The sequence below is a fragment of the Rosa rugosa genome, chromosome 2 (assembly GCF_958449725.1).
Source record: "Rosa rugosa chromosome 2, drRosRugo1.1, whole genome shotgun sequence".
NCBI lineage: Eukaryota > Viridiplantae > Streptophyta > Magnoliopsida > Rosales > Rosaceae > Rosa > Rosa rugosa.
This window is the reverse complement of record NC_084821.1, coordinates 70768060-70788217: the sequence shown is the minus strand read 5'-3', so window position 1 is coordinate 70788217 and position 20158 is coordinate 70768060. Positions and strand designations below refer to the sequence as shown.

Genomic DNA, 20158 nt, shown 5'->3' with positions numbered 1-20158 from the left:
ACTGTGCATATTAGCATATTACGATTTAGAACATCGTTAGACCTATACTTGTTCTATCTCAAAAAAATAACGCATCAGGACTACTCCTCAAGTACTGTTCTACAGAAGTTTGTTATTGTATATCCAACATTACAGCCTTGATAGTACCTCTACAGAGCATCTGACATCTCCAACTGTGGGCCATATTATACGTGGCTCCCCAGGACCGAGAGGAGTTTTATCATCCGAAAAACCTGATGACAATGAATGAATGAATGTGCAAGCTCAGCCATCCATTTCTCATCCAAAGAACGTAGGGAGGAGAACTGCAACAAGGCAAGAATACAAATAAATAACGCTTTCATTAAATGAGATATGCTTCGCTAATCGCTACCATTTCTCTTGTTTCTGATTATTACATTCCCTAATCAAAGCAGTCTACACCATAAGTTTTAACTTTTAACTCATGCATGCATACTGTTTCATTTAATATGTCTTGCAACAAATAGCAATGCAAAATCCCAAATAATGAGAGGAACAAATGCATTGCTCAATTGCTGCATCAAATCAAAAGAAGCACTCAGTACTGATATCCACCATCAACTACTGCAGGTACACTACATAAGTCAAGATGTTGTGTAACATACCTAATAAGCAAGAGGAGATTTCCGAAACTCTTTATCAAAAGTACAGTCCTGGAGAACAGTACGTAGTTTCATATGTCCCCACTTTTCATGTTGTTTCCGGTGTGATATCCAGGGACAGATGCAATTAGCCTCACCTGAAGATTACAGACACAGTCAAAAGACGCAACGACCTCAACCAGAAATTAAATATCAATTCATATGGCCTAGTTAAGCACAGTCACTTAATAAGTTATTGGACATCGATCAAACAATCTGAAACACAAATATAAGAAAATATCTCAAGAGGTACAGGGAATAGAAAACGCACTGCTGCATTGCTGTAATCAAATTTCTTGAAAAATCCAGGATATAAGTTCCCAGGGTAGGGAAATTAACAGAAAACTCGGGCCACTGTTGACATTCAACGAAAAACAAAGAATATTAGGTTCAATTTGAATTAACATCATTTAAAATCTAGGAGAATGCATCTCAACGCTATAGCAACAATTCATGCACTCTGAGCACAAGGCCAAATGCCATTGCAAACCCAAATTTTCATTTTACATTCCGCACAAGACACCTTGACACTGTAGATATAGGATAATAGGTAAAGTCAAGATTGTGATAGGGTACCTTCAGTACGTGCACTGAGATAGTCAATTAAGTCATTTGCAAATCCACAACCTTTGCTTGGATTACTTTGATCTTTCCAGGGAAAATCTTGCATCCACAAACCATGACTTCTGTTGTTCCAATCAACAAATATTAAGTTTGCTGTATGTACTAATGCGGGTCCCAGTGAAACAAATCTGATTCCACAACCCACCGTCAGATCATACGAACGCGTGAGATTCTCTAGAAGCTTCGCCACTATAAAACTAAGCCCTGCAACCAAAACCCATTTGCTATATTTTTTTCACGAAAAAATTACTAATGTATATCAATATTTATAAAAATGCCACCTCAATGTTAATTTTCATTATGTACAAAAATATCACTGTGTCAAAACAGTGATTTTTAAAAAGTTACTCCCTACGAATAAAAAAAACTACTATTTATCCAAAAAAGTACTATTATCGATGAGTTCAAAAACTATTGTCATTTTTTCATATTAGTAATTTGAAACCCACCACTGTAATAAAAGTGAGACAAATGATTAAATGAAGCTCGGAAGATGTTAATATTTAAGTTAATTGAGACGCCCATGTCATTGCCACCTCAACAAATGGTGCGGCCCATTAGAGCGAGTTCAGTTTTTAATAGTCAAAATTGAAAGAATACTACATTAACTGAGAGGCAAAATTAGTGAAACTAGTAAATATAGAGAGGTATTACTAAAAAAATTAGAAGCACATGGACTAACATGATTATAGATATAAAATTCAAGGTGTTAACTTGAAATCAGCTCTAAAATACTTTTAATGTCCTGATTTAAAAGTTCATCATTCTTTCTTTTATCCAAAAATAAAAATACTTTCACGATGACCTCTTCGCTGATATAGTCACTACTAGAATTATGCTCATAGACATCATGCCATTTAAGTCGGTGAGAAATACACGCGATGTAAAACAATGTCATTAACATTGATTCCTCAAAAACCGATTTGTATGCATATAATTGACATCGCTTTTTACTGTTGACTGATGACAAAATTTTTGTTTGAATTTTCAGAAAACCGCTGAGCGGCTAAGTTAAAATTTGTAAAAGAAGCGCGGGGGAGGAAAAATTCATTCCCACACTTAGACATATTTGGAGTATCATTGACTTCAGCTTGCCCTAACACTATTCGACCAAACCGCCCTTTTCTCCTTCGTTCTCTGCCTCCGACAAAAACCATCCTCCTCTTCGTTCTCCGCCTCCGACCACAACCCTCCTCCTCGTCTCCGTTCTCCAGCTACAATCACAACCCTACCCTCCTCGTCCTCCTCCTTTTCCGCCTCGGACCAGCTCCTCTGCTCGAAGACGGTGAAGAGAATCAGCCTCTTCGTTCTCCCCATCCGACAAAAACCATCCTCCTCTTCGTTCTCCGCCTCCGACCACAACCCTCCGCCTCGTCTTCGTTCTCCAGCTACAATCACAACCCGACCCGCCTCGTCCTCTTCCTTTTCCGCCTCGGACCAGCTCCTCTGCTCGAAGACGGTGAAGAGAATCAGAGATGGAGGCCGGGCTTTTGGAGAAAATTTGAGCTTTTTGTCTTAGGTAATTGACGAATTTGTTCAATGCATGTCTTCGAAGGATTTGTGAGTCATTAATTCACTGATCTGATTTTGTTTATTATTTTGCTTCCAAGGATTTGTGTTTCATCTACCGAAGCTTTGTGGGCTGCATTCGAGCTTTCTGGGCATTCATGTTCTGAGCTTTCTGGGAATTCTCCATATCTGGTTTGCTCTCTCTCGATTCTTCTCATTGTTTGTGATTGATTTTGGGAAATTTTTGCACTTTTGTTGAGTTATAGGTTTTGGGTTTTACATTATTATGTATTAAACATGAGTGGGCAGAATAGTCTGGGATTCGATATGCCTTCATACCGTCTTCAAGTTTTTTTCCTTTTTTTTTTTTTTTTTAATGAGATATCATCTTCAAGTTGGAAATGTGAAATTACTGTGTTTTTGAGTTAAAATAAAAAAACGAGTTCTGGTAGTGATGAGTTAATCAGTTGCAAGAGAACATGCATATGACTATAGGTATTACTTTACTTGTGGACCTGTGGTCATGTTGTGAATTACGAATCAAGTATAGATCTGATATGCAGTTTCTGGTTCAGCTTGTTTCCTCGATACTGCTACAAAATAAGTACACTTACAAGATCTCGGATTTCACTTATTGAAGAAACACATATTGAAAAGAGAATACTATCAAACACAACAGCAGATTTTTGAGTTTCTCGTCACTCCATATTTGTCGTTTAACGCACTACATGCAAGATCCTTTTTGTGAATAATTTATATGTTCTGTTTGCAGGAGAACATGGTTGCGAAGGTTATTAAGCGGTGACATGGTTTTGGGATTGGTTGTAGCTAATGTTGCTGTTTTTCTTTTATGGAGGATAGCAGACCCTATATTCATGTACAAGAATTTTACTGTGAGTTCTTAATTTGAACTTGTGTGCTACTAAATGCTGTCAACTTTTTTGTATTTAATCTTTAATTCCTGACCATTTATGGGCTCTGTCTTCTGGAGCAGCTGCTTGATTATGTGTACCCATTGGCTTTTCAGAAGTGACTTAAGTAACAAGTGCACAACTCAAGGAAACAATATGTTGACGGACAGAACTCTTTATAGCTGCTTAGTATTCTTGTCTCATAATATTCCATTTCTTACTTCATTTTCCTAACTTCTTGATTTTCTCTAAGCAGATCTCATTAAACAATTTTACAAGTGGACGTCTTCACACATTGATAACTTCTGCATTTAGTCACGTTGATATTGGGCATATCATTTCTAACATGATTGGACTGTATTTTTTTGGGATCAATGTAAGCTCAGCTTCCTCATAAGCTATTTCTCTTGCGTGCTACTGGTTCCAATTTTTCTTAAACACACATATCCTAAAGGATTCCTGTATGCTACTATATTTGTTATGGAATCTGTTTGGTTGAAGCATGTATCATAAAGCTAAGTTTGCTCAACTTATTTTGTTAATATAAATCTTTATGAAATGGCGACTTCAATCAGTTTCAATCTTGCTTACTGGCTTTGGTGTATTGACCAGATTGGATTTCACTTTTGGGCCTGAGTTTTTGCTGAAGTTGTATCTAGCTGGAGCTATTGGTGGCTCAGTCTTTTACTTGGTGCACCATGCCTTCCTGGCTGCATCATTGAAGGTACCATGATACTAAAGATAATAACTCTATCAGCTATCAAGCATTGAGTCAGTATTTTATAAACATAAAAAGTAATTGTCCGCAATTGAAGTTTTTGGCAAAGTAGTAGATACTGTAATGGAATTAAGTGGTAATCCCCTCTAATAAGATGGGATTATTCTACCCAAAAAGATCATAACATTAAGTAGATGTCAATATATTTCAGTGAACTTTTACTGAATATACCTATTGAGAATTCTCTCAGTCTAACGTTTGCAGAATCAACCATTTGGGATTATGGACGCTTCTAAGGCCCTAATATTGGTATGTTATCAACCAGGCTACTAAATGATAGTAGATTCTCTGTATATAAATTCTCAACAAATTTTAACAGCCTATAAATAATTACCAAAGGAAATAATCATGAAAGGGATGTTATACTTTTTTAGTCTGAATTATCCATCCAATGAAGTTTATAAATGGGAATAAAAATGTGATATTTCTTTTTTTGCATGGCGTTTGGGTTTCTATTTATTTCCCTTTCCTTACCTCTCCTTCTTTAGAAGTGTCTGGTGTCAAATCTTACCAATGAATATAAGAAAATATACCGTGGAAATTAACTTCTCCCGAGAACATTTGTCATTCTCACCACTATATAACTTGTTGTTTATGCACGGCATTGTGAGACGTAGTCTATTTATTCAAGTCACTGTTTACTTTCTGACATATAATGCCATGCACAATGCTAGTTATGTTTTGAATGAAGGCATGTTATATGGAGGCAAGAAAGGATGAATAGTTTAACATAGACCTTCACTCCACCAGCTTCATTATTTTCATCGATTGTTTGACTAAAAGTTGACAAACTAACTTTGATTAGTTGTTATATTCTGTTAGGATCATGACTTGAAACATCTAACTATTGAGTATGTTTGTGACATTTAGGGGGCAAGCGGTGCTGTTAATGGCATCATGTTGCTTGATATATTCCTTCACCCCACAGCTACCCTCTACTTTGATTTTATCATACCAGTTCCTGCCATGCTACTGGTAAGTGTGCTTCTATATATGTCGTTTGATTTGTTGAGGCGGTTATGCAAATACCTAAAATATGTTACCTCTGCTTTTTCTATTTTAGGGAATCTTTCTAATTGGAAAGGATATCTTAAGAATAATGGAGGTATGTTGATTTCTACCGTTTTTATATTTCTGCATGCGCATTGGCTTTTAAAATAGAGTTGGAGTTGAGCCATGATTATCATCACTCATTTGTTTTAAAACTAAACCGAGTATTTTGACAATTAGATTTTGTTCATCATTTTGTTTATGTTCTGTGCATATTATTGTTCAAGTGTGATAACCTGGCCCGACTTGGCATGACCAAGCAACCTCATTGTGCCATAATGAGTTTGAACTACTGAACTTTCTTCCCCATAAAACCCCGAGTACACAGCCATTGTTATTTTCTAGTAAATGCAGTGTGACATTATGTTGTTTTTACAGGGAAACAGTCAGATCTCAGGATCTGCACACTGGGGTGGTGCGGCAGCAGCAGCCATAGCCTGGGCAAGACTTCGAAAGGGGCGTGGTTTATTCTAGATGAGTCTGCAGATTACTTAGCCAGCATTTTGTAGATGTTATGTGTAGGAGATACATGAAGGAGATTATAAATGATGACACGTTTTCGTTTCCGACTAAGGTATATGCATTATAGTTGATATAAACTTTTGTTTAATTATAAATAGCGCGTTTACCTGATGATTATGACTTACATTATGAAATACATTCCTAGTGGGCAACAAAGACTCGGAAAGGATACACCCAACAGCAACTTGACAAGGTGCGCATTGAGGTGGCTGACTATTTGCAGACTTTGCTATAGATGATGACTAGCAAAGTGATTTTCAGTAAGGCTAGCTAGATTTTTTGCGAACAAAACTACATGTACACTTATTGCAATGGTATGTTTTAGGCTAGCCTTGAAGTAGGTTGGGGTCTTTTTGCCCATTTTTTGAACTATTAACATCTTTGATGTTGGATACAAATTAATGCAATGCCCCATATTCAAATTATTTGGGATTTCATGTTGTCAAATGTGGATTACATAGATGCATTGTAGCAGCAATTACAAAGTTAGTGGACATCATGCTCATGTAAAGGACATGATGTATATACGTCTATTTCAAATCAATATTAAACTACAAAAACGATGTCATTAAAGAGATGATACATCAGATTGGAAACAAAAATCGATGTCTCTTTATTCAATACACATCGAGTTATTAAGTAAGAAACGATGTAAAACAACGCAATGGACATCGACTTATTAAGTAAGAAACGATGTAAAACAAATCAATGGACATCGATTTATTAAATGAAAAACGATGTCTAGTATAAGAATGAACATCGGTGTCAACCTCAAAAACTGATGTTTAATAGAAAAATGGACATCACTTCATAAAAGGAAACGATGTTTAACAGAATAATGAACATCGGTCGAGTAATACAAAAGAATGTAGATTCAATCTTAAATAGTGTGATTTATGGCAAGTACTCGTAAAGCTTATAAACAGCAGGCAAATTTAAAAAACACTGATGTTTAAGAAGCGGTTACACATCGTTTCTAGAATGAGTAACGATGTTAAAATGAATACTAGTGCTATTGGACTTATATTTCGTTAAGCATTAAATGCATAAATATGAAGGTTTAACAATATCTAAAAACATCAATTTGTGATCATAATAGCAGTTTAACATTGATTCTGGAATCTAATCCGATGTTTATTGTTGTATGGGACATCGGTTTTTAACCGATGTCTATTTTTTGGCGATCTTTTACATCACCCACTAACACATGTGTACAAATTTTTTTTTACATCGGTTTCTGGCCGATGTATATGAGAAAAATTCTAGTAGTGAGTATTTCAAGTTTGAAGCTAATGTATTTACCGTCAAAATGTGAAAGAACACAAAAACATTTCTAGTTGAAGTTGATTTCTTGTTTTTAATATTAATGCAATCATACATATTTCACGTGGTTAAACAAGAATTATTCTAATTGTGTGACTTTTTTTTGCACTTTTTATATTGATTTTACAGACAAACAAAAAAAATTGAAATTTTTACACTACATAATGTGAAGGTGTGTGCGCCCTTACAATAAATAGAAAAATGTTACTTGTGATTTATATACCGTCGAAAATTCAACGACACTCACACACGTGGGTAAAACTCTCTCTCTCTCTCTCTCTCTCTCTCTCTCTCTCTCTCTCTCTCTCTCTCTCTCTCTCTCTCTCTCTCTCTCTCTCCCACACGGCTACATTACACGTGGCGTTTTATCATTGGAGGACCTTTGAGAATCTTTTCTCTTCCCGCGCTCGAGAGTTATAAAAACCAGGTCGGTTAGCCCAGAAATCTGGGCTTCCTTCTCCGATTTCCATCTCCATTTTTCTTGAAAATTAAAAACCCTAGAAATGGAATCGGAGCTGTTTCACCTACTGGCTACTGCCGGAAAAGTTTCTGGTCCGGCAACTAGCGGAAGACCCTATGGCTCTGGTGGGGTTTCCGGTGGCGGCGGAGATGGAGGAGACGAAGTCTGGCAGCTACTTCAACATCTCATTCATCACCTTCGTCAGTGGCCAGCACACCATGTGGATCTTTGATCCGGTGTGCCAGTCGCTCGCAGAAGTTGTCCGGGTGCAAGCCACATTCGCCGGACGACCCACGGCTGCCGGAGAATTTCTTCTCCCGCCCCTTGCCGCCTCAGAAATGGCTCGTCCGGCGAGCAATTCCAACTTCTATGTTTGGGTTGATAACCTTCTTTACCTCGCGAATCCAAGACTCGTGCAGACATATGAGGACCCGGTGGCCGCCCGGTCGCTAGACGCGATCCAAGGCCGGAGTATGTACATCCGGTTTTGTGTCGCTCCAGTATCCGACCCAGATCTGTGTTCACACTTGAACAATGTGTAGGGTTTCTTTCTCTCAATTTCGATTCTGTTGATTCCGTTTTTGTTTTGTGATCGATTGCGAACAATCAATCGAGTAAAATTTAGATTTGCGATTTTCTGATTTCCGTTTTTGTGTGACTTGTTATTTGTGATTAGATTGCTTCTTGCTGTGAAATTTAGCTCTTTAGGGTTTGTTTGTTTGATTTGGGACTCTGTTAATTCCGGTGTTTTTGCGATAATGGTTCTCTGTGAAATTCCCAGATTGAGGAGCTTGAACGAGGTCGGTCAAATAGAGGCGATTGAATACGTTGATTTGGGCCGGGGCGCTAGGATCATGTTCACAAATTCTTCATCAGCGGAAGCCCTGCTCAACATTTTTCCCACCCGCGAGATCTTGGGCTCCATGGCCGGAAAATTCCTTTACCTCTTCAATTATTAGTCGTGGGTGGAAACGGAGAAACAGCGATGTGTGTTTTTGACGTTTAATATTAATGACGAATTGACGATGAAGTCACCGAGGTAGAGCTGTATAAGTTTTTGTAAGTATTTCAGTTCACAGAGCTTTTATATGGAAACGAATCTAAATCTGGAAATGTGACTAACGAAGAAGTGTCTTTTTCTTGCCTGCAGTAACCATTCGTTCCCTTGGCTTGATTCCATCCGTTTCCAAAAACGTCACAACACACGAAAAACCACTTCACGCATATGCCTATTTCTTTGCATCTTCCGCAACCCAGTACCTACTCCAGCACAGACCAAGATTTTTCGTCGGTAACGGGAAGAAGGTAATTGCAAAGCCCTATAAGCCCCGGTGTGAAAGGAGTGTTGCACAGTAACTCAACTGCAGCACAATTACTTACATGTTTACCAGTAGTACATGTTTTTACACCTTTAGAATGTCTAGCATAGTTGTACAAGTTTTTACATGTTTAGAATGTCTAGCATATCGAAAATGATGAGTGGGGACTATGGTAGTCCTACTATACCAGGCAGTCATACAATTTTGTCAAACATTACAATGTTCAGAAATACAAAATTCAGTTTACGTTTTTCTTACATCTACCATATCCAAACGAGGCTGTGCAGAACATAATCAGAAGTCTAAAATGTCATCTACTGATACATGATACATGTTTGAATTCCCAACTAGTACATTAGATAAACCCTCAATTCTGGCAAGATCACTGGTGTTTAGACAAGGACTTGCCTGACTGTGTCACTATCACGTTTGCCTTTAACATATCCTCCTGTCCAGTTTCCTTTGCTCCATTCCGCATCTGCCTTTTGTACATGCTCTTTTCATATCTATGAGCTCCAGATTCCCGTTGCTTCTGATTCTCAAACTAGACAAGGTATCACTAACTGCAAAGGGGATTTTCTCTGTTAGCCAACCATAAAACTTTACGAGGAAATATACGTTTTCCCCACAACCAAACATCAAATTGAAGTTCTTAATAAGGCTACCTCTCATCCTCTTGCTTGGTTGCGTTTTTAACTAGTGCAATTCCTAGTTTGATGCTCTGCTAAAAATAGCACGCAATTTAAAACCCTTTTTGTTGTCAAGTTGTAGTAGTGAAAGTAAGGGATCGTTCTACGCCAAGGATCAAGGGTTCACCTTCAATTTATGTAACCTATAAAACAAAGAAAACTAGAATGTTAAACTACCGTATGAAACAAATTGAAAAACACAAGGGGGGAATTGTTGATTAATTCTACCGAAAATAAAGTAAGAACAAAATATGAATTTAAAGTAAAGTTTGTGAATATGATGATGAGCAGTTAGGAGTTCGTTATCCACCACTAAACACAATCCAAGTTCCAATTTTTCTTCCTATGTTTATTACTAAGTCATGAGAAAGAGATTGACCAAGTTACAAAGCTAGAAGCAAGCTAAGTACCTTATATTACTTCCCTATAATGTTCTAACAAGAACAAGTGCCGTTATTAGAACCTTTTGAAAACATGCAACATAGAGATCACAAGCGGCTCCTACATTTAGCAAGTTCTAAGCATTAAGCACATGTGGAAGGATGTCAATCTAAGTGTACAAACTAGTACAACAAGCGTGTCTAGTTGCATTCCTCATCTCTGGTACACACCTTGACGAGAGGCTTTACTACTTTGGTTAAAATCACAAAACTATTAGGTGAATTGCTATTTAACTTAACACCAATTACATGCATATCCTATATAAAACATACATATAAAAGACTCATCTAATCCAGAACCAAAGAACAATCTCATTGACAAAATAACTAAAACATAGAAATTTATTATGAAACTTGAACCATAGTTTAGGGCTTCAAACTAGCCCCTAACACAAAAGTATTTAGCTACTCATTGTTCATCGTTGTTTCTGCTATTTCGTTTCAATTCATAGAAACCCAATTGAAGATTACCTAAATTTCCAAATTTCCTCCATTTATATATCCCATTAATGTTTAGCACATTGTAACTACCATTTATATCTCATTCGTATCACATTTAAATTCAGTCTCTCACTATGGATCTAGAAGTACAAATTAGTAGAAGAAGGTTGAAGCAGAAAGATCTGCAGGTCAATAATACAAACCCAATACGAAACTACCCACGTACCCATGACGACCTTGCCCTCATCAGCCGTAAGTCAAGCGAGAATCTGAAGTAGGACGTGCAGTTGTCTGGCGCCAAGGAACCCCAATTTCGCAGGCATTTACCCTGTGCGCAAACCAGAGCGAACAGAGATTCTCCTACTGATGTAGAATCTGGTGAGACATTGACAGACATGAGGATCTTCAAGTCCCCTCCCAAACAAGACTGTTCATGACACAATTAAATGTTCGAAAGGATACTGAGATACAATACAGAATGTGCTGATTCCTAAGTAGGGGTTGAGTTTAGAACAATACTAATCACCATACCTGGAGAATATAGGTGAGCTTTGAATTCCTAAAAGGAACATGATAGTCCTTCTTTGCCGGAGCAAATATCACATCGCTTTAGGATGAAAGACTTTTGTTAATAACCTGATTGAACAGACAAAAAGTAAGCTGACAGTCTGACACATAAAAAAACAATAACAGAAGTACATCAGATTGTCAAGAGGAACGAACCTGAGTTTCCTTCAAACGGTCTCCAGTTGCACCACTTCTTGATAAATGCTCACCTCCAGCAAGTTCAATCAGGTTTACGACCCCTTGAACTAGCTGTTCAGGATTCTGATAGGACAAGTATATCATCACATAACCATAGGAAGGCCAACAACTAAACAAGCATACAGGAAATCTAAGAACTTGATCTTCACTACTGTAAAACACAAACCTCATTGATACCAGAAATACGCAATGTGAACACAAGGTGGCTTCTCGACGACTGCTCATTCATGTGTCTCACAACTTCAACCTTCAAATCATGATTCTCTTTTACATGGTGATCATGGTCATCTCTAACCTCTTGCAATTGCCCTCGAAGACATTCCTTTTGCTTCAAAGCATCATCATGTGAAGCCTACATGCAAGACGCCAGTAAAGTCAATTAGTCTAAAACTGGGAAAACCCATGCAACAGCAGTTCTCAAAGCATTAGACTGAAATATGTGATGAATCTTTAAGTGAAGCCAATTGATCTCCTAATGCCTTCTTGAAACCCCTCAAGTTGCTAAGGTTCTCTACTATAGTCAGCTTCTCATTTTCTGCTCGTTTCCGGGACTCATCCATTTTGTTAACATCACGTTGCAGTTTGCTATTATACTGTTGCAAACACTTGTTATACTCGTGTTTGATTATAATCATCCTCAAACTTGAGAGCCTACGGAGATTAAGAATGTCAGAGATAGACATTATGCAAAGTTTTGTAAATCTGAGGGGAATTAGAGAAAATAAAGAAATCTGTAAGATTTGAAGAGGCTAGATAATTGTATTACCCTCTGCTCAAAAACTAATTTCTCTTCCGGTACTTTATCAAGCTCGCTTGAGAGAGCAACTTGCAACTTCTCAGCAGCAGGCCTGGCTTCCTTTTCTTTACTATGACTACTAATTGCATCCTATATATCAAATAGAGAGGATTTAAACAATAAAAGAAGAGAAGGAGAAAAAGATAAAAACAAGAACTGTATAAATAGCTATATCACAAAATTAACACACAATGGCTTAACCAGAAATTTTACCATCTTCTCTGATTCTTCCTTTGCGAGTGGAAGACAGGTCAGCTATAGTTTGTCGTAAATTTTAATCTATGGCGTTGAATTCATCTACCATGTTCTACCTCTTAAGAAATAAATAATTCAAAAAAAAAAAATTAATTACCAGTCTGTTGCGTCTGACAAGAAGATGAACCAATTGAAAACCAAACAAAGATTCCAAGGAAAGCAGTTCATCATTGACACATGATTCTGAACAAAAGCATGATATATTTAGGAAGAGAAGGAAAAAGATAAAATGAAAAAACTGTATAAATAGCTATATGCCTATATCACAAAATCAAATACGCAATGCCTTGACCAGAAATTTTACCATCTCCTCTGTTTCTTCCTTTTCTCTTCTAGGGTAGCTGTAGTTTGTCGCCAATTTGAATTTGTGGCATTGTGATCAAACTTCTTCTCGTCGTACTTCTTATTCAACAACTCCCCGACTTTTCATTTGGAAAATACTCTCTCAACATCGCCACATTCTGAACCCTCCTTTGTCCCATGGAACTTCATCAACACCACTATTCTTCTACCAAAAACCAAAACCAACTTGAACATAATGATTTAGCAGCTCAGTATGTCACCGTAACAATGAACGACATCTTATACTGATAAACCATGCATATCTGATTCATTTCCCATAAAATTTCAATTTTATCCCCCAAACTAAGAAGAGAAAAACTTTAAAAGCATTTGCGGGATAAAAACATAGTGGATGACACTTGTGGGTAATCTACTATAAAACTTATGATAAATCCAGGTTACATTTACTCCAATAAAATCAGACGATATGGAGAGGAAAAAAAATTCCAAAGAATTCTAACATTACTAGATTGGAGAGTTGAATAATTTAATATGCTTCATGGAGAATACAAGGTTTACAAAACCTCGATCCATACAAACCTCCCCTTATAGGTTTCTATAAGAATACAATTTAGTAGTATAGTCGCTTGCAACTAAAATCCTAATTAATACTCGGCCTTCATAATCCATTAAACCAACTCCAGTACTCCACCACTCAGATTCCGCTACTTTTATAAAACTTTGGTCGACTCTTCATGTCTTAGTTTTACTTTGCTGAAAATATATATAGTCAGTATTTCGGGCAAAAGGTAGCAAAGGCAACAAAACTTGCTATCTTCTGCGCTTGGATTCTTTTCGCATCTCTGCATAATAGCTCTCCAAGTTCGAACCTTCCCATAAACGTCTATTGATAAGATCTTCCTTTCGTAAGTCATCTGACAAATCAAAGCCATTATTTAGTAAAGAGTGCATTATGAAGGGCATCTAGAATGTAACAGTTCTGAAACTCAAAACCCAAGCCTTAGAATGGGAAGGATTGAGTTTAAACACCATAAACAGGTTTTTGATGTTGTAAGAATCTTGTAGGAAAGTTTTTGTGCAACTAAAAGTCCATTTGAAAACAAACAGATGATGAAACAAAGCTCTCATACGTCCATCCCCCAATGGTGGTAGTCTACTGGGATCTCAAAGTTGATGACCCTCAACCAAGTAAGGATTCCATGAATTCACCACCAAAATCAAAAAATTAAGAAGCACATAACCCGACCAAATACAAGTTTCCTTCCCTTTACAGGAAAAAAAACTTTGTGAGTTAAAGTTTCTTACCAACATTTCTCCATGCGTCAAGCGGCGCACTAAGGGATCTCTGTGTCAGGTAGGAGGCATCATCCCATGTATATGGAGCTTGTTTCACCTTGTATCTCCAGAACCAACAGCCATGCCATAATAGCAGCTGAATCAACAAAAAACTAATTGGTAATCCTTGTAATGATTGACGTAAAACCATCAAAAACTAAGATGGGTGAAATATGTCAAACATGAACTACAGCCATGGACGTCAAACTAAAACCATCAAAAGCAAAATGGGTGAAATTTGGCTACTACTTATAAAAATTCAAAATTTCTTGAACGAAAAGATGGGAATTTAACCTTGCCAATAGTGTAGGGTAGCAGAATGAAACGGACACCAAGAAGATCCCACATGGAGGGTTGCTCAGCACCTGTGATCTGCAATTCAAGTTCTTTGCTGAGATCTTCATCCATTTTCCTGTTGACAAAAAATCAGCAACAGTATAATTGATTAACACTCAAAAGAAACTTAAAGAAGTTTAAATGTACAAGATATTCAAAACTACATACTCATGGGCACACCACCAAGATTAAAAGGAACAACTATGCAATTTATTATTTCAATTTAGTTGTCAGAAGTTTTTACTTGTTTGTCTGCTTGTTACTCTTCTTCTTAGTTGTAGTCCCCCCACTACGCTCAAGTTCCAATTGCCGAAGTCTATTTTTGTAAGCAGGCGTCTTTTTAACCATGTCTATAGCCTACAATGACATGAAACATACAAAAGTGTCAAGGAAAAACTGAGAATTTTTGCAGCCTTCGATATCATGAAACGAATAATATGAATAACAAAGTACTGTAAGAATCCACCTGAGTATTCAAATGGCCTTACTGTAGTACAAACCTTATTGCAATTGCCAATAGTATATTCTCAGAGTACAACATGAAAAGATTATAATATCTAGAACTGATATCTGAACGACATCAGCTATCAGGAGACATGTATCAAGGGCATTTGTCCAAGTTTTAAAAGCCATACATATTAGTCTCCAGAAAATCAAACATTACTGCATTAAGACTGGAGTAATGTAGTATTAAAATACTTTGATTTGCCACAGTACCTGATTATACCTTGTCCATTGATTGAAATACTGAAATGCTGAAAGAACCAAAAGAAAGCCAACCAGTACAGCACGAGGATCCTAGAAGGTCAGCATAAAAAGTTCTTAGGAATATAAGTAAAATGAAATTTCAATATAAACTAACATAGGTTGTTGAGACCTGGCAGAATATAAATTCATAATTTAAACAATGAAAATTCTCTTACCGTTTTGTGACCATAATATGCTTGATAGTAGCGAGCTGTATTGTAAAAATACTAGCAAAGATTAAAAAAAAAAAAAAACAGTTAGGATTATAATTTCCACACATATTTAAAAAGCTCAGAAGTCTACAAATTTTAAGTACTGAAAACTCAAACTACCCCTTTATATTTAAAATATGGCATAATGAGTAATCGCTAACAAGAATATTGTTGTTTTGTGAACGCAACATCTTATACTGAAATAGTCCAGGACTGTTACTCAAATAACCGGACACAATTGATCTGTAACCAAACATATCTTTGCCCACACCTCCACCAGACTTACAAACAGACAATGGGACTCTTGACATTGCACTTTTAATAACCGTGTACTTAACATTTATAACGAGAACCATGTAAATTTCCCAGACAACACGAAAAAGAAGGGTGCGGCGCAACCTAAGTACATAAGAAGGCATACAATAGAATGCAATGCAACAAACTAACAAAAGATCCAAGGAACAGCCACATCTAGTAAAGGCCATCATATCTCTAGTTCTGTACCTACCATACAATGCATACTACATTACGTCGTAAAGGTCATATCTTTACTACATTTTCCACCTTTAACTCAATGCCAACTAAATTGCTCATAAATTTACCTCCTCAGGATGTGCAATTGCATAATCATACTGCTCCCGCGACGCCTCGTCCTTCAGAATCTGCAATGCAGCAATCACACTCCATCATCAACAGCACAAATGTCCAGAAAATCAACTAGCTTTGTATCAATTTCAAACATTTTCTATACAATCACATAATCCAAAGTACCTCATAAGCATTTGCAATTTTAACAAACAGCTTTTTCGATTCCGGATCCGGGTTCTTATCCGGGTGACTGAGAATTCATTCATCAAACAAAAAAAAATCAAAACCTTAATTCGATTTTTAAAATAAAAAAATTCAGAGAAAAAAAAAAAAAACTCACTGTTTCAAAGATAGCTTATAGTACGCTTTCTTGATTTCCGACGAGTTTGCGCTCTGCGTAACCCTGCTCAGGTCGTAAATACAGGTCAAAAAGAAGGGTAATTTGGGGAAGAAGATGAAAAATTAGGGAGCGGAGCTGAGCTGACCCGAGGAGATCGTAGCAGTCGTCTTCGTCGCAGTAGATGGCGGTGGATGGAGAGATGAGAAGGCAGAGCATTAGAGCTGAAGCGGCCGCGAACCACCGAATCGATGCCGGTGGCGCCATGGCGACGATGGAGCTCTCTAGATTTCCTCTGAAATGGTTTCCCTGCAAGCACTCTCTCTCTCCCTGCCTCTGTAGTACACGCAACAAAAATTAGTCAACAGATCTGGGATTGGAGAAGCCTGAGCCGTTGGATTTGCATACCAATTGTAATCTTTCTACAACTAACATGAACGACGCATCGCGTACTCACGTTACGTCTAGTGGAGTAATTACTTGCATCGTATTTCTCATATGCATTTACGTTCTCGTCACTAAGGGTGGGCGCGGGTCGGCCCGGTTCAGTTTTTGGGCCAAAACCGAGTCTGATCCGAATCATTCGGTGGGCCTAAAATTAAGGCCAAAAACTGAATGTAAATACATTGGGCCGAAAATTTCGGGTGACCCGAATTTCAAGTCGGCCCGGTTCGGTTTCGGCGCTGTCTGGTTCTCGGCTCTGTCTAGTTCTCGGCTCTGTCTAGTTCTCGGCGCTGTCGCTGTTGTTAGCGTTGTCAGAAACTTCGTCGGCCTCATCTTCTTCACAATGAAGATTTGAAGCTTTGAGACAATGAGATTGATGCTAGCTTCTTCATTATGCAGAGCAGCAGAGAGGGGTTTAGGTGGGGGTCAAGATCTGAGGTCTTTGACCCTGAGTTGCGATTTGGTGTTAGCGTCTTCGTCTCCTGTTATGAAGACGAAGCACAACGTCGAGATGAGAGAGAGATGAGAGAGGCTCAGAGACGAGAGAGGAGAGATGAAATTCGTTGCTGAGGGTTTTCTATAGCTGATAGGGATCTGGTGCGACAGGTTTTACGTAAAACATGTTTCTTCCCAATCAAAATTCGACAGCCATTAAGAAAATAAATTTAAATATAACTTAATTAATCGACCGGTTCGGTTTTATTCCGGTCGGTTCAAAGGCAGAACCCGGTTTCGACCCGGTTCATTCCGGTCCGGTTCGGTAAAATTAACTTTTCAGCCTTGTTTTATCCGGTTCAGTATCCGACCCGGTTTTCCGGGCCGGTTCGGCCGGTTTTGGAACTTCGGATCGGTTTATGCCCAGCCCTACTCGTCACACTTCTGACGCGAAGAGACCAGTATTAGGCTTGGTCTCTCTTGTAATTATTTGGGGTTTCACAATTTTCAATTTTATTAGGTTGGTTTTACAGTTTTACTTTCTTGTACAACTTCTTATTTTTTTGGTTATTAGTTACTAGTTAGGCAGTGATTTACCTTTAATCATTGTGTTTCAAGGAGTGTGGTTTTATGTCCTTTTTCATTAAGGTGCGGCTATTGTCACCCTACCATTTTCTTTGTTCACCCTACTTGCTCATTACACCCTACGTTTTAATTTCAATTATTAAATTTACTTATTTAACTCATTTCTCTTTTCAAGAATATCCTTATATGACATATCCAATTAGAAAATAAATATTTTTAATGAAAATCTATCATTTAATTTATACTCATAAAAAAAATTAAAATTTATTAAAGTTTCCTAATAAAATCATAATCTAATTTACTCCCATTTTTTTAATTTTTTCTTTCAATTTCAATGATTTTTTTTTTATTAGGAATTTCAATGTTCTCTATTTCAATCTATGTAAAGAGATTAGTAAATTTACAACAATGATCAATGAAGAAGAGATTGATTTTTTCTTCTTCGTGTTTTAAATTTTTACTTTCGGTGACAAAGAATATTGTAGAGATTTTGATGAAGTTAAAAGTAATGATTTTGTGAATTGAATAATGAATTAACGATGAGGAGGCATCAAAAAGACAAAGAAATAGTAATAAATTCAAATTTGGGTTGAGAAGATAAAGATTAATGTTATCTAATGAGAAATTAAGTAGTCTTATATTTAATTAATTACTTATATATTTATTTTTTCTTACATATTTGGATTTTAGAAAATTAGTGTACTTATTAGTCATTTTGCACTTGGGTAATATAGTCTTTCAATCATTCAAATGTTTATAGGGTGAACTAAGAAAATAGTAGGGTGGCAATAGCCGCACCCTTTTCATTATTGTATTTGCCTTTTCTTTTTGGGTGGTGCTATTCGCATACTCATTTTCTCTATTCACACATCCTCTCTATTTTTTCATTACTTTAAGGGTTTTTTACTTCAACAGTGTCTGAACTCTTCGAGGACTTTTGAAATGATACCTGAACTTTCAAAGTGATCAAAGTGATACCTGAACTCTAATTTTCTTGTCAACGGAATACCTACCGTCACGGAACCGTTATCCGGAGGCACGTGATAAAAAAGTGAGGGCAAAACAGACTTTTTCTCCCAATTCCCCTTAAAAGTCGATCAAAAACTCAATTCCCTCAAAAGTTTCGAAGACATGAGGTTCGAACCCCCAAACCTCTCACACAACAACTCAACTCCCCGATACCGAATAATTATACAAAAGGTATAAACCTTGGAAGACATGAGGTTCGAACCCCCAACCTCTCTCACAACAACTCCACTCCCCACCACTGGAGAACGAACTCCACTCCCCACCACTGGAGAACGAACTATCCTCAGTATGATACCTCCAAACTTTGTATTTATACTCTTTTTAGGCTATATCGAATAATTAAACAAAATATATTAACCTTCGGAAGACATGAGATTCGAACCCCCAACCTCTCTCACAACAACTCAACTCCCCACCACTAGAGCACAAACTGCCCTCGATTTACAACCTCCAAACTTTATATTTATACTCTTTTTAGGCGATACCGAATAATTAAACAAAATATATAACCTTGGAAGACATGAGATTCGAACCCCCAACCTCTTTCACAAGAGTTCAACTCCCCACCACTGGAGCACGAGCTGCCAATGTTATAATCTCTACAAACTTTTTATTTATACTGTTCTTAGGTGATAGAGATTAAACACAAAACAGAATCTTCTCTCTCTCTGTCCTGGTCTTCGACCTTTCTTCTTCTGCGTTTAGTTCCTGCAATTCTGCTTCATCTTTTTTTCTTTTTTCTTCCTCCCCAATCCCAGTCAAATCAACATCAGATTAATACCCATCAAATTAACATGCACATATCAACATTAGATTAATCTTCTTTTTTCTTCTGCGTTTAGTTCTTGCACATTAATCGGCGTCGGCGTAGGAAGTGGAGGTTGTGGGGGAGGAGGCGGGGAAGAGATCGGAGGAGGCGAGGAAGTCGCGGCGGCCGGAAGAGGAGAGGAGTCGCGGCGGCCGGAGGAGGCGAGGGAGTCGCGGCGGCCGGAGGAGGCGGGGGGAACGGGAGAGAAGAGAACGGGACGGGCGGCGGCGGAGGAGTGACGTGGCGGGGGAGAGAGAGTTTCCTGAGGGGGAAATATCGGAGACGGGAGGGGAGGAGGCGATGGGCTCCGAGGCGGCGAAGAACCCGACTTGGCGGACCTTCGGGTCGCTGACGAAGAAGCTGAAAGAAAGCAGAGGGAAGAAGAAGCTGAAAAAGAAAAACAAGAAAGAAAGAAAGCAAAAAAATAAAGAATAAAAACTAATAAAAAAAATACT

The 20158-nt window shown here is 37.7% G+C and overlaps 2 protein-coding genes and 2 long non-coding RNA genes across 4 annotated transcripts; 1 reads left to right on the top strand and 3 right to left on the bottom strand.

Moving 5' to 3' along the window:
- The first annotated feature begins 2177 nt into the window (after nt 1-2177).
- Nucleotides 2178-6423, top strand: LOC133731438 (RHOMBOID-like protein 12, mitochondrial). The gene is made up of 10 exons (XM_062158809.1): nt 2178-2211; nt 2317-2805; nt 2897-2987; nt 3568-3688; nt 3963-4090; nt 4328-4430; nt 4689-4733; nt 5355-5459; nt 5548-5589; nt 5913-6423. The coding sequence occupies exons 1-10, from the start codon at nt 2178-2180 to the stop codon at nt 6006-6008; spliced, it is 1254 nt and encodes a 417-aa protein (XP_062014793.1). The 3' UTR covers nt 6009-6423.
- A 2932-nt stretch (nt 6424-9355) lies between these two features.
- LOC133731509 (uncharacterized) lies at nt 9356-10109 on the bottom strand. The gene is made up of 2 exons (XR_009856696.1): nt 9824-10109; nt 9356-9721 (listed from the first exon to the last, which is right to left on the bottom strand). It is a non-coding gene; the product is annotated as an uncharacterized LOC133731509 (long non-coding RNA).
- Nucleotides 10110-10793: 684 nt separating this feature from the next.
- LOC133729845 (uncharacterized) lies at nt 10794-12139 on the bottom strand. Its single transcript, XR_009856518.1, has 4 exons — nt 11660-12139; nt 11452-11556; nt 11260-11364; nt 10794-11155 (listed from the first exon to the last, which is right to left on the bottom strand). It is a non-coding gene; the product is annotated as an uncharacterized LOC133729845 (long non-coding RNA).
- A 1100-nt stretch (nt 12140-13239) lies between these two features.
- On the bottom strand, nt 13240-16740 carry LOC133729844 (chaperone protein dnaJ 50). The gene is made up of 10 exons (XM_062157430.1): nt 16551-16740; nt 16406-16468; nt 16249-16315; nt 16080-16139; nt 15442-15492; nt 15236-15316; nt 14763-14875; nt 14477-14594; nt 14153-14279; nt 13240-13761 (listed from the first exon to the last, which is right to left on the bottom strand). The coding sequence occupies exons 1-10, from the start codon at nt 16667-16669 to the stop codon at nt 13658-13660; spliced, it is 903 nt and encodes a 300-aa protein (XP_062013414.1). The 5' UTR covers nt 16670-16740; the 3' UTR covers nt 13240-13657.
- Between the last annotated feature and the right edge of the window lie 3418 nt (nt 16741-20158).

Excerpts from the sequence above, each read along its gene's own strand:
- LOC133731438 (XM_062158809.1), top strand. The coding sequence starts at position 2,178 with ATGTCATTAACATTGATTCCTCAAAAACCGATTT. Across the intron at positions 2,212-2,316 it reads GATTCCTCAAAAACCGATTT|CGCGGGGGAGGAAAAATTCA; the intron begins GTATGCATATAA and ends TTGTAAAAGAAG. Across the intron at positions 5,460-5,547 it reads CAGTTCCTGCCATGCTACTG|GGAATCTTTCTAATTGGAAA; the intron begins GTAAGTGTGCTT and ends TTTCTATTTTAG.
- LOC133729844 (XM_062157430.1), bottom strand. The coding sequence starts at position 16,669 with ATGGCGCCACCGGCATCGATTCGGTGGTTCGCGGCCGCTTCAGCTCTA. Across the intron at positions 15,493-16,079 it reads CAATTGCACATCCTGAGGAG|TATTTTTACAATACAGCTCG; the intron begins GTAAATTTATGA and ends AATCTTTGCTAG. Across the intron at positions 14,280-14,476 it reads TACCCTACACTATTGGCAAG|CTGCTATTATGGCATGGCTG; the intron begins GTTAAATTCCCA and ends TTGTTGATTCAG.